Source organism: Chaetura pelagica, unplaced genomic scaffold (assembly GCF_000747805.2).
Source record: "Chaetura pelagica isolate M959 unplaced genomic scaffold, ChaPel_1.0 scaffold142, whole genome shotgun sequence".
Classification (NCBI taxonomy): Eukaryota; Metazoa; Chordata; class Aves; order Apodiformes; family Apodidae; genus Chaetura; species Chaetura pelagica.
In genome coordinates this window covers 6,290,315-6,304,480 of record NW_009952973.1, presented here as the reverse complement: position 1 = coordinate 6,304,480, position 14,166 = coordinate 6,290,315, and the positions used below count along the sequence as shown (strand labels likewise).

The following is a 14,166-nucleotide window of genomic DNA, read 5'->3' as shown; positions in this document are numbered from 1 at the left end:
CCCGTGCTGCCTGCGGGCCCCGCGGTGCGGAGCGCTGCCTGCCCTTCCCCGGGCGTGCTTGATGCACCCTCCGCGTAACTGGCCTGCTTATTAATCGAGATTATTAACCTAATCGAGGCTGCTCGCCTGGCTTGTTTAGTTTTTCTGCGTTGTTTATTCCACGCAGCGCGCTGGCTCGATCACGGTGTTTTGCTGTTTATCTGGGTGTCCCCGTCCCCACCCCGGCCAGAAGCCCGGGCCGGGCTGGCTGGGGCTGGGCTGCTGCTGGGCTGGTCACATGCTGGAAACGGATCAGCCGAGAGGCTGAAGCCTTGACCCGTGCTTGTGGCAATGTCTATGCCGAACAGAAGGCCTTTTCTTGAAGGTTCTTTGGTTTTTAAGAACTGTGGAATTAGCACGTCTTAATTAAGTGAAACCTCCTGTTATGATGCTTGCTAGTTTTTCTTAATGTCGCAGTGGCTGCATTCAAGGCCAGACTGGATGGGGCTTTGAGGAACCTGGTCTTGTGGGATGTGTCCCTGCCTATGCAGGGGAGGTTGGACCTAGGTGATCTTTAAAAGGTCCCTTGCAACCTAAACCGTTCTATGATCATCTATCTTGCTTTAATTCCTCTCTTCCCCACATTACCTGTAGTAATATCTGCTCAGAGAGGTTATGTCACCCAGTGCTTCCTAATTCTAGCTGTATTTCAGGGTGCAAAGAGGAATTGTAGTTGTTCTCAATTCATTAAGTAGCATGGTCAAACATTCTGTTGAAGTTCTGTCTGAGAAGGAGTGTGCTGATCTGTTGTGGTAGTGCAGAAGAGATGAGATACCCTGTTCTCATGAGATGAAGGATATTGTTCTAAGGAGGATCACTTGTCTTTGTGGGAGGTGTGAGCTGTTAGCTTTGCTTTGCGTTGGGTAGGAATGAGGGAAGATATCTTGGAGTGCCAGTCCAGAGCTTAAAATTGTACCTGGCTGCTGAAAATGGGGGATGAGGGACAGTGGCTATAGTTGTACTGGAATTTATGTCAGTGACATAAGAGGAATGCAATTTGTAAACCCTTAGGTCTGCAGCAGAAGATCATATTACTAGGCAGGTATTTCAGCAAGGGTTGCTTACGTTCAAAGACTGGGCTAATTAAAAGGAACCAAATCTGACAGAGGCCTGTTCACACTCTTCTATGGTTGGGCAAGTGTGGCATTTACAGTACTAAAATAAAAACTGATTGCTGACTGAAATAACCATTGGTGACCAGTTTCCTCACTGTAGGCAGCTGTCTGTAGGTGAAATAACTCTTGGGAACCAATCTACATTGTCTGGCTAATGTGAAGTATAAACCTAGGTCTAATCCCAAAACTTAAATTCTCCTTTCTTGTGCTACTGTCTAGAAAAATTACATATTTCACTTACTTGAGACAGGCTGCTTTCTCTTATGGCAAGGAGAAGCCCTCCATTTAAAAACAGTAAATATCCCAGTGAACCTTGATGTGGCATTTTGAAAAGCCAGCAATCTGGAGGGGAATTAGATCTGCCCTTGTCTTGTTCTGGGCTGTGGTTCATATCACTCAGGAGAAGAGCAGTTGAAACTTGGCTGGGAATCATGAGTTTCCTTATCTCTTGAAGCAAGCAAGTCATAGCATGGGACGTGAGATGCTAAGAGGGAAACTTGAGCATTCATAGTAGCTGTGTGTGTTCAGCTTAAGCGGAATGACTTTGTCCTGGCCTGTAAGGAGCTGAGATGCGTGGCACTGGGGCAAGGTCCTTGTCCAATAGGAAAGGTTTTTCCTTCCACCTGTTCTTCATTTTACTTTTTACTTAAGTAAAAGCTACTTCTGGAAATTTACATAGCTGAAAACATCTGAGCTGGATATGAAGTCAAAGCCCTAATAATTGGTGCCAACATGACAATAAGGGTTGTATGCTCTCTAGTGAAAGCGGAACATGTCTTGCCTAGCACTTGGTAGCATCTTCTTCCATCTGTGAACTATTGCTTCTTTCTTGCCTGAACTGCTGCTGCAAGGCTTTTTGACATGTCAGTAGTGTCAGCAGCTGAAATCACTTGCAACTGCAGCTTCATTATTGCTTCGAACTGTAGCTGGACAGAAGTAAGAATAATGAGGATTTTTGCAGTACCTCTATAAAGCCTGTGAGAGAGACTTTAGTTGTCACTTTTTCCACCTTTTCACATAAACATACTAATACTTGTGGCCTCTCACAGGGTTGCTCAAACGCTTGTAATACATTTAAAGACTGAAGTTCCTGAAAGCTCCCATCAGTATGATGCTGGGAGATGGATTAGTATAGGATTCCTCTGGGACTGAGTTCTTACATAAAGATGTGGTGATCTTAAAGATGTCGAGATTTTAAGAGCTTGTCTCAAGAAAATAACCTTTTTTGTTTTTTCCCCAAAAAAGCTTGATTTGGTAATGGGAAATTGCTAAGACTTGTTAATTTACTTTTAGAGCTTACCTTTACTAGTCTTTGCATTCCCCTTCTGTTCCAGGGTTCCTTGGAAATAACACAGAGTTTGGAAGATGATCCTCTACTGGATGCACCACTTATTTCTTCTCATACGTTACATTCCCAACTGAGGCCAAGGTTTCATGCTATTCCAGCAGTTCTCTTTGCCAATTTTCTGTTGCTAATACATGTAAGTTCAAAAAGCATTATTTCTTTATGAAAATTAGGTGTCCCTATTCTGAATTCTTGCTGTTCACATGGACAGAAGTCTCCTGAGACTAGCAAACACTGCTTTTCCAAACCAGTAAAGTCTTATTTGCCAATAAATTTTGATAGTGTATATGCTACATGATACTTGCTGTGTTGTCATTCTGGTTGGTTGTCAGCTCTAACATGCCATGACACACCTTATTAGGAAGAAAAGCTTTTCAAGTAGTAATTCTGTCCTGTTGGAAATGTACTTTTAAAATAATTAGTCTGGCAAAGTGCTTAGACTAGTTAGAGAGGGCTAAGAAAATTTGATGCCATGCCTCCTGGAGGCTGAACTTAATTTCACAGGGAAGACACAGGATATTTCTTATGGCAGCTAACCAAGAAGCTGAACTTGCTACAGAGGTTTTGCATGGTAGTTTGTGGGGAGAGAAAGGAATCCAAATGTTACCTACTGCTCTGACTGACTTCTAGGGGCTAAGGGTGAAAAGCACAGAGAAAGGATGGATCTTGTATGTAGCAGTATGACGGTCTTTTTGAGCCTGATAGACAGAAGTCGATAACACTCTTGCCTGGTAGCGAACTTATCCTTGATAAGCTGAAGAAGCTTATTGTTGCTTGTGAGCATGTGGAAACCAAACATGAAGAAGGAAGGTTCAAGAGCTCTGATCCTAATACCGCTAAAACTAACCTGAAGATAGTAGTTTATAAAGCCAGAGAGTGCACAATACCTGTCTGTATGTGACACTAGCTATTTTAGAGTTTCGTATGATCTCAAACAAAAAAAATGCTGTGCCTACTGTGCTGCAAAATGTGCTCTCTGCCAGAACGTTAAAAGTGCATGCTAAGGTCTCTTTATGGGCAGTTGAATAAGGCTGTTCAAACAATCTGTCCTGGCCTTCTAATTTGAGAAAAAAATGTTTTGTGAGCCTCTTTGTAACATCAATAAATGTTCCTTTGCCTGTCAAGTAGACTTAGGAAAGAATAAACTACCAAAATTCCCAATGGAAACTGAATATCCAGCCTTATTATCTTCCCCTGTCAGATGAACTCTGGTGTCATCCCATCAAGTTGGCACTTGAAGTCTGTCTTGCGAAGGTAGACACTCCTATTGGTAGTAGAGCAGTAAATGTTTTTCCACCTAGCCTTGGGGCCTTCCTATTTTCTACTGTAACTGATGGACCAAATGTTAATCACCCAGATCCTAGAAAACTGCTGCCTCTTCTATCCGCATCACTTTCCTTCTACAGTTTGAGAGAAGTGTGGGGAGGTCAAGGAAGAAAACTGCTAAGGTCTCTGTCAAAACATGCTGTCCAAGTAAAGTCTTATGCTGTTGCTGAGCCTGCTTCAATGGTCAGTTGGTCTATAAAGTAAAATGGTGAAGTATCCTTTTCTGTTGGTGAAATAACAGCATTGTAATTGCCACATGAGATGGTGCTGTCTCTCTCGCTGAAGAGATGGATAGTGAAAACAAACTTACTGGATTTCCTTCTCCACTTCTGCAAGCATACACAAACCTTGTGGAATATGGGGATACCAGGTTAGCTTTTGATGTACAGCCTGCCAAAGGGGCAGGTATCCTGCAGAAGTTAAGCCATCATAATATTACATGGTAGAGCTGTAATGCATCTCTGAAGTACTTTGTAACTTGTAACATTTCTTATCCACCCTTCTGTGCCAACAAATAGGGTTAGGCAGCAAATAGTTACTTTGGCACAGCTGCCTCGTTTCATATAATCTGGAACTCATGGGTAGGGTATGCTGGAGTGTGGTGGGGCTGGGTTTTTGAGTGGCTTTCCTCTTGCCAAGACTTGCTTTTCTGAAGGCCTTTAACTCCTATCAGGAGACTCTGGAGAGCAGTGTGAAATGTACAGGCTAGAAATAATTCCATTTTGTTAACCCTGTCTTTCCACCCCCCCTTTTCTGTGTATGCACATACACAAAACTGAAATTCTGCTCTTTATAAGAATAACTTTTGTATATGAAAAAATACCCTGTACTAGAATGAAGCAACTGTTGCTGGACTGTCCTAAAATGTAAGGAAAACATATTTATTAAATGCCACTCAACTGCCTGTTACCTCTTGTATGCACTGCTGTAGTAATTAGCAGACTTTAATGCTAGGCCATTCTCACTTGCATCAGTTTAATAATGTTCTGTACTGAAATGCATTCCTAACACCTGGATGGAGTAGAACTAAATGTGTTATTGTTTGAAAATGGCAAAATGAACAGGAAATTGACCAAAGAAATTATGGGTTAGCTGGATTATTCTTAGCTTTTTAAGAAAAGGAGGTAGTAAAGTAATAGTCTTAAACACATTTTGTTAATAACACTTCCTCTCATTTAGCTTCTTAATCTAGGTGCTTAATCCATCTCAAGATAATTTGGGGTTTAATTTGCATTTAAAGTAAAGGTTTTATGGATAATAAAGGGCACACATGCTTTTTTAAAGTTATTTTTCCTCCCACCTTCTATCCACCCTTTGGTCTAAGTCTCTTTTAGTTGTTGATTACTGTGTAAAAATTATCCCGCCTTCCTCCCTCCCTAGTTACCTAACTATTCACAACCAGAGTAAGCTAAGGGCAGTTCATATCAAGAGTAACAAAGCAGTTCTGAAAGATTAACTTCTATTAAGAAGGTTGCTTGAGAAATAATAAAAATATAAAAAATCAGCTCGGAGTGGGGGGCAGTCACCTCATATATATCCATATAATTAAGTATGGAAATTAAGCTGGCAAATGTTTTAAAATATTCCTATTCTGTAGGGTGAACCAGGATGAGAAAGTACCATCTTTTCATTTCACTGAATGAAAACAATAGAGTATTTTCTATGACAAAAACATTCTATGAAGATTATTTTTTTTTAAGCCCTGTATGTATACCTGTGTACCAAGACTGCATTCTAGTTGGCCAAAGGATTGCTCATGCTGAAAATTTGGAGAAATGTCTAAAAGACAGGATAAATATGTGTATATAATCTGTCTGACTGTAGTCTGGTCATTGTGATTTAAGTTTTGATCAAAATGGCAAAATCAGCCTAGCCTGTGTTAATAACTCACTTTGTAAGTTACTGTGGTGATGTTTCATTTTTTGTCTAATGTCATAACCTGGAGATTAATAGATTTAGTAAAGAGTTGATTTTTTCCACTTACAAAATTTCAATTTAAAGAAATGTACACTGTACCAATTAAGATAGGAGGCTGTCCTGCAGATTAGTAACAAATGTAATTGAATTAGTCTAAAAAGATGCAGGTGTTTTGTTTTAAGGAGTATAAATCAAGTTCTCCTTACAGTAAAAAGACATAGTAAAGACAGCCCAGAAATAAGTAGTTTCCCATGAAGGGGAGACTTGAGACTTGTATTGTGAAATTGATGTAGAGGAAATTCCAGGAAGAATAGTGATTCTAAGTTCTGTTAAGCTGGAGACTGGTTGCCCTCCTAGAAGACAATCTTACTATTTAGCAATTTCAGTCATGAGTATGTTCTCAGAATGACATGCAGTGGTTGAAGTGTCTAATGTTTCATACATTCTCTCTCATAAAATAAATTCAGAAGTAATGCATAGTTAATGAATTACATAAGCCTGTTTTTTTTTATTATTATTGCTAGTTCATTGTTGACTTCAAGAGTTTTCCTCTATCTTCCTTTTTCTTCCAGGTTGCTTTTGTTGTTCTAGCATTTTTGGCAGCTATGTTTTGTTCTTACCCCAATCCAAATCAGGATGTGTGCCCTGGAAACTATACTCACCCACTTAAAGTACAGACTGTCATAATCATTGCAAAAGTAATTCTGTGGATTCTGCATGTTTTTTTTGAACGATACATCCAGCACCACCACAGTAAAGTCAGAAGCAGAGGTTACTTCTCAATATACCGGTCAACAAGACATCTGAAAAGGCTTCCACTGCTGATACACTCCACAGGTGAAGTAGACTTGCTTTCCTGTTTTTTCTTACAAAGTTTTAAACTATGATGACACAATAAAAAAACTGAACCATTTATGTATAATGTATGTCATATATTATGAACTTATTAAAAGGTGCCTATGAGCATGTACAAATTATATTTATTTTAGATAGATGTACCTCCTGACTGACCTTTCTGACTTGCCAGATGCATATTGTAAAGAACTCTTTGTAGTGGAAAAATGCCCACAAGTGAGAAGTTGAGTAAAACATCCAGTCTTTTACATCTAGTCTTTAGCCATAAAATGTTCAGCCAGTAAGATGAGTGTTCAGATTCTAGTGATCTTGATTTGCGTACTCATATGTCTAGTTGGATATGTGACAAGATGGCTAGTCCTTTCAAGAATTGTGCTGTTTTTTCCATTTCAGGCTTAGCAATTCAAGTAGAAACAGATTAATTGCCTGTTACTGTGTCTGAAATTGGTAAAATAAGCAATTTTCACATCTTCAGTGAGGCTATTTGTAGCATTCAGCGCTACTTATGACTGCCTTTTTCTACCTTTTATGGACAAAAAGTGTTGTATGGGAGTCATTTAATGATATGTTCTAAGCTTCATCACTGGCCAGTGAAGCTTAAAGATGTATTGGTGCAATTAGCTAGTGTAGCTTTTCTTAAAAAATTACAACTAAAAGCATCTAGCTTGAGGGGGTTTTCGCAAAAAGAGCAGAGGAGAAGGGAACAGTGGTGGCTTTTACAGTATTTTTGCCTCTTATAATCCCACTTCCCTTCTATAAATCTTCTTAATAACTGGACTCGACATTTTCCCACCAGAATTGATAAGTTAGATTATCCTACCTTATATAAAAACCTAGCTTTCTGTCCATCCAGTCACTTAAAAATCTTGTCAGCTTCACGAGTGTGTAAAACTTCAGGCTATGGCCACTAGATAGAGCTCTGAAGATAAAGATGTGTTTCGAGTGCAGTGACAATCGGGCTACAGCAGGTTTAAGGTGTTTCAAAAAGGAGTAAAAGGACTGTTTCTGCCTGTTGCAATGTAATCTAAATCTCTTAGGCTTGTCTTTGGTTTTAGAGGCCAGCTCTCCCCTACCAGACAAACTCTGGGCCTGCGTAGAAGCTGAAGTGATGTAAATCGTCTGTAGTTCAGAAGGTGATCAGCTCCATTACTGCAAACTCGCTCCTCATACCATTTCCATCCTGACAGTTCTGTTGCCTAACACAGTATGGAAGAAGATTGTAGAGCTCCCTAGCTTAATGTATGGACTTAGTATTATCTAAGTACTGGTTATGGCATTTCTACAGGATAGAAAATAACATTTCACATGCTGTATGAGAGGAGAAGAGGGTGTGTAAATTAAGAATGCTTTTAGGTCTAACTCAAAACTTGACTAATTGTGCTCATTTCACTTAAACTTTCAGTGCCTTGTGACTTGCAAGTATTAAAGTAATACTCGGGCAACTGGAGGCCTATGCAAATATCAGCTTATGAAAGGAATATGTTTGGGTTTTTTTGCTCTGTTAGCCTCACTGAAATACATTAAAATTCACCACTTAGGACCATTTAGGAATTGAAATAAATTAATAGTCTCTAAGCAGTTTTGGGGATGGATACTGGCAACAAGGGTAGAAGCTGTTTATACCTGACATATAGACTGGGTATTTCAAGTCCATTGCTTCCACTCTTGTTTGCAAATCTGTAAGAAAACTAGTAATTCTCTACTGTTATGGTTACATGTTGAACTGAAGCCTCATTTTGCTGCCAGCAGCAAACTTTCATCACCTGTGTTAAGGAAATGGGCCAATGTTGCAGCCTAGTGCAGACACTGGAGATGAAAGATTTAATAAATTATTTTCAACAGCTAGTGAAATTGTTACACCTGTGAACTATAACATTTGTTTTCCAGGTAATGCAGCCCTGCTTTTGATTCTGTCAGTGCAACATTCCTTTCCTGGTCACAGTAGAGTGTACCTGTATCTTATCCTGGGAGTCCTGGGCCTGGAGCTGATTAGCTCCCTGACATGCTTAGTGATTTACACAGGTGAGAGTGGTAAATTTTGCCTTTTTGAGTGAGTCTTGTTATAGTTGCTACTCTGTTGTTTGGTTGCCCTCTCAGTAGCTCACTTGCGGGTACCCAGAGACATTTAACTGTGGCTATAAATACAGAATGATGCTGTGCTTGTAGGAAGAACTGAGCCAAATCCAAAATAAATGGGAAGGCTGTCAGGCTGGATTTGGTCTCTCTAGTGCTGCTAAATGAAAGATCTGTGTTACCTCAAAGATGTTGATCCAATTAAGTGGCAATAAATGTGTAATTGTTGCAAAACTGTCCTGTGAGCACACTTGTCTGTTTAGCAGTGTGTTCTAAAATGTGTGCTTCACAAACTGAAGCAGGAAGAGCTAGCTGGCTTCATCAGAACTGCTTCTGGGACATACATGTGGGACTTGTGTAATGGATAGTATGATGTGCCTTACTTTCCAGACTTTGTTTCTTTGTTCCGCCCCAAAAGCTTCAGTGCCTCTTTGTCACAAAAATGAAAGATTCCCTCTAATGAATGTTAAAATGCAGCTCTTGGAATCTGTGCTTATACTGAAATAAAACTGCTTAATAAAATTGTGAAGCATTGCTTTGTACTATCACCACTGGCTTGTAAGGTTATTTGCTTTTAGATTTGGTGTAACTCACCAAGACTTGACAAACCTATTTCCATTAAACTATTGCAGGACTGTCTAAAATGTTGATTAATCAAAAGCTCAAACCAAAGTTTTTTTAAACCCAAATAGTTTTTAAGATGAGATGAATGGCTTGCATTGACTCAAAGTAACTGTTTACAAAAAAACAACACAACACTGAAAAGGTACAAGACACTGAAAAATGTTTTTGTTTGAAGAAAACCAGCTTACTGTGGAGTTCATGTGTGTTTAAATGATACGTATTTCTGGTTCTTGAGTTCATACTCCTACTTCTGAGATGCTGCTTTCTGATTATTAACAGCTACAAGCAAGGAGATGATACCTTAGCTAAGTAGCCTCAGCAGCACTGGTTTCTTGGAGGACAGGAAAAAAACCAATGTCAAAAAATTGTTTGCTCCCAACTTCTAATCAAACAAAAGGGAGGGGTGTGGAAATAGCCCTCTTGAGGACTGTATGAAGCTTGAAAAGTAGAAGTGGTTTTGATGGTGTTTGGTACTTGTGTTAATCTGATTTCTTTTATGGTTTCATCCTAGATTAATTACTAATTGTGTCTTTTCTTTGGAGAAGAAAAGTTTGGTATGTTCTTAGTAATGTAATTGCTCTTTTCTTTGGAGAAGAAAAGTTTGGTATGTAATTGGACATGGAGAATTACTGCCAAGTAGTGTGGGCATCTAGCAAATAAAATATATTCTTGACTCTCCTGCAACAACATTAAAATCCAAATGCCATAAGAAATAAATCCCAGCTCTAAATCCTCTTAGAACTGTGCAGGCAGTAGGCTCGTCAGGCTTTCCTCTGAATGGACCAGCATGGCTCAAATAGACTAGCTGTCCTGAGAAGGAATAAAGGCAATGGTGATGAACACAAGCACGGCAGTCCTAGAGAACTATTCCAAGAATGCTGGAGATCATCCCTGCTTTGCATGTGCATACTTACATTCCTTTGAAACTCAGGAAATAAGAGATAAATTTCGGAACTTTAATAGAACATCAGGAATTCAGTGAAATGTTATTTCTTATCCTGAGGCCTCTTGGAGCTCAAAGAGCTATATTGTGTGTCTCTTACCCTGGCCAGAAAAAGATAAGCAGCTGCAAGAACATTGACCTTTTTGGTAATGAGGTCTGAGGATTTCTGTAAGAGCACTCAAACTATCTTTCTGCTTATTTGTCACCAAAAGGGTCTTGTTTCCTAGCCTTTACTTTGCTGGTTTCTGTATCCATCAAATCATTAACCAATTCATACTAGGAAGTTGTAGGGTGCAGTGCTTTGCTTTCCAGTGAAGGAGGCTTGAAGGGTACAGTGAGTGCTAGAACCAAAGTGAAGGAGGGACAGAGCTGCGTTACTAGGAAGGGTTAAGGCAGTGTCTTTTCATAATAGCTACCTTCTTTCCTCAGCAGCCTCCCAAAAACAGTCTAAGCTTCATTCTCACACAGCTTAGTGTGCAAAAGTAGAGTTAATTTTCATGTAACATAACGCTTGCTTTAAGGTGGGGAAGACCTCCAGTCATCCAAGTTGCATTTTCCAGTGGATAGTGTGACTTGTTGTTTTCTGCCTGAATACATGCTGATGTAAGCTAAGAAACTGTCTGCATGTCTCTTGTGTGTAGTGGTGGTTTTTTAATATTTTCAGCATTAAACTAAAGCTCTACTGAAGCAGAACAAATGTATTTGGTCAGGTTTGAAAGTAGCCTGAGAATCTGTAATAATAGTGACATTCAGGTAATGTGTTGTGTTTGATTTTTTTTGCTTAAAACAGAGTATGTGACTGAAATAGTGAAGTTTCTTTAGCAGAAAAAAGGCAATCCTCTGCTCAGGGCTAGAGTGCCCTTCTCCAAGGCAAGCACTTGGCAGAAACCAATTACTGTTAAGACAGTATCAGATAATGTAGCTGAGGAACAATGGGGAGATTAGGGTCACTTTACACTAGCAACTCATTATCAGCCTTTGTGAGTATATTACTCCTAAATTTTGGAGGGAAGGTAGCACCAGTTCATACATTGTTTCTCCACTGTGGAATAATTATTTCTTAACTACTAGAATGAAGTCTAAATACTTACGTGTAGAAGGTTCACTTGCCTGACTTATTTTCATTTGAATATTATTGCCTTACAAATGAAAGCTGTGGCATGGAATACCTGACTGTAGTTCTAGATCTTGCTTGGTGGAGCTATTTCATTGATTGTATGATGCCCAATGTCCTGTGAAGTATAACTGCCTTACTAAAAAAATCTATTCAGCAGTGTATGTATACATAGCTGTAGGATGCAAAGGCAGGAATTAAAAAATCTACAAGGAATTACTGTGATTTACCTATAACAGACTGTATGTATACAATTGTTCACTTTATGTATATCATAGTTTGAGGTAAATGTGCATGATACAGCTCTAAATGTTAGGTTACTGTTGTAAGTTTGTTATTAATAGGTTAGGCAGTCAAGCTTTAAAAGGTTACTAAATATATGTCTTTAATGACTTTCTTACATACTTGTAATATCACTTAAAGAAAAGACTAACATTCCCACAAAGAGCACATGTTGGGAATTCCACATCCATTCCTTTGTGGCTTTATTTGTACAGGAACGCAGTCATAGAAATAACTAACCTTTGAGCCTAACTTGTAGTTAACCTCTGGAGGGTCTTAGCATTGTTTTAGCAGGGTGGCCTGTAATAAACCCCATCATATTATTGACTTTTAAGGATAGTCTTTTTCTGCTGCAGCAGTTTAGTTTTCTCACAGAGGACTGTAGTGTTTTTAGTGACATTAGAAGTACTACTTCATGAGCAACCCTAACTAGAGAGTCCAGAACCCACACTCTGGATCTCTCTCATTCCTGTGATCAGGGTCTGATATTGAGTAGTTTTGAGTCTTCAGCTTCCTTGCAGAAATAATGCAGAGGATGTCTACAGCTTCTCCTATTCTATATCTGTTTAAATGCAAGATTAAATTTTATTCATAAGTGCCCAGGAATGATGTATGGCTTTGACAGCTGACATTGCAAGGTTTACAATGTGACACTGATCACAGAGGCATTCTGGTTTGAATATTTAATGGCTTTCTGTAACAAATCTGCCCTAGTTCTAGAGCAGGCAAGCTGCTGCTTCATTGCAGGTAGTCTAGTTAAACTATTTCTTTATCAAGGAGCCTAAATGACAATTTCTAACCTTGATGCTGGTATAAAAACTTCAGGTTTTTATGGCATGCTGCTTAATCTATGGCCTGAACTTAGAGACTAAATCTTGGTACCCTTGAAAAGGCAGCTATGGTTTGTCTTTCTCTTAGGTGACTGACTAAAATTTGCAGATGTTAAGCAGGATGTCCAATCTTGTCCATTCGTGTCTTCACTTCACTCTGGTCTTTTAAGCAGCAGGGCTGAAGGAAAAAAAAACCCACACAAAACCAAAGAAAACACAACACCCTACCACTAACTTATAATCAAAGCCATTCAAGAAATGAGCAGAGATTCTGCTTTTCTTCCTCCCTGGTTCCCAGATTCCCTTATCTTTCCATCTTCTAACCTAAGACAATCTTACATGTTACAGTTTTTTGTTTTCAACTTGGAACCTGGTGATAAAGCTTCTCTCATTTTTGTTGCTTTCCAACTGTTTTATAAAATTTTGTTGCAGTGAAAATAAGTAACTTCAATCGTGCAAAGCCAAGACCTGATATAATAGAAGAAGAAAAGATGTATGCCTACCCTACTCATATTACCTCAGAAATTGGATTCAGGTAAGACTTTCTGTATTAATCTTATGTTGTGTCTGGTCATGGTGTATAGGCAACACTGACAAATGTAATTGCATTACTTCCTTTAGGCGTAGGTATAATCTTAAATCTGTCAAACAAAACTGTGATGGGAGTAATAGTTTTGAAGGAAACTGTATGCTTAAGGCTGGTATTTTACATGCACATGTGAGAAGTAGCACAATCTTGTACTTCATACATAGTAATGGCAATTTGTTATGATACAGAAATCCTCAACCATGATGACAGGAATGAATTTACCATTTGTGGATGGTTGCATGAATCTTTAATGTGCTATAAATAACTGTGGTAAATCTGTTAGTTGACTATACATGGGAGATACCAGTGTCTTACACTGTTACTTAAAACATGCTTACAGAAGCCTGGCTCCTTCCACTGGCTTCAGGCAAGGAAATATATTGTGGACAGTTGATAAATGAAGAATAAAACATGCTAGCAGTTGGACATGACATTCTAGCAAGGGATTTGGAATATATTTTACAGTTTGGGGAAAAAAAAATGTGAAGGTGCGTGGGTTACTTGAAAGGTAAGGAAGTTCTGAGTGAGACAGAGAAGCTATCCAATATTAACCTCACAAACACGGAGGCTTACTGCTTGTCTGTCCTTTGTGGACCTTCTGACTGCTTGAACATCCCAGCTGCTAAAGTCTGGTATGACATAACAAAAACCAATCCTCAAACATGGATTTCCATATAAGAATTTATTTAGATTTTTTCTGATGTGATAAGTCCTGCTTCTTTCTGTACGGACACCTTAGTAAAAAGTTAAGTGCAGAGATGACTAATACTTCGGCACTTCCCCTGCTGTCACAAATACAGCATGCATATGCTTTTATGGAGCTTGGAAGTAGATGTCCAGGATACAGGAAGGATTTAAAGTTGTCTTGAATTTTGATACAATGTCTGACTTCCACATTGACATGAACACTATGGGGAATGCATGGTAGACCTCATTCCTTTCTCATTCAGCTTCTCCCCTGAGAAATTTCAAATGCCCAGAGAATAAGTTTGCAACAATGACCAGCTGAGGAAAAGACTGATTATTTTTGATTAAATAGTGCAAACTTCCTGTGAGAACCGATTGCAAAACAGTTGTTTTTAATTCAGCTCTATACAACTCTGACTCTCTTTCC

General features: G+C 39.1%; 1 protein-coding gene across 1 annotated transcript in view; it reads left to right on the top strand.

Annotated features, from left to right (window-relative positions):
* The window catches only part of TMEM192 (transmembrane protein 192), a 21,654-nt gene that overhangs the window by 5,793 nt on the left and 1,695 nt on the right, over window positions 1-14,166 (top strand). Inside the window, exons 2-5 of the mRNA XM_009995927.1 lie at window positions 2,489-2,635; window positions 6,315-6,579; window positions 8,485-8,619; window positions 12,896-12,998. Coding sequence (XP_009994229.1) covers window positions 2,489-2,635; window positions 6,315-6,579; window positions 8,485-8,619; window positions 12,896-12,998 — 650 coding nt within the window. The remainder of the gene's footprint in view (window positions 1-2,488; window positions 2,636-6,314; window positions 6,580-8,484; window positions 8,620-12,895; window positions 12,999-14,166) is intronic.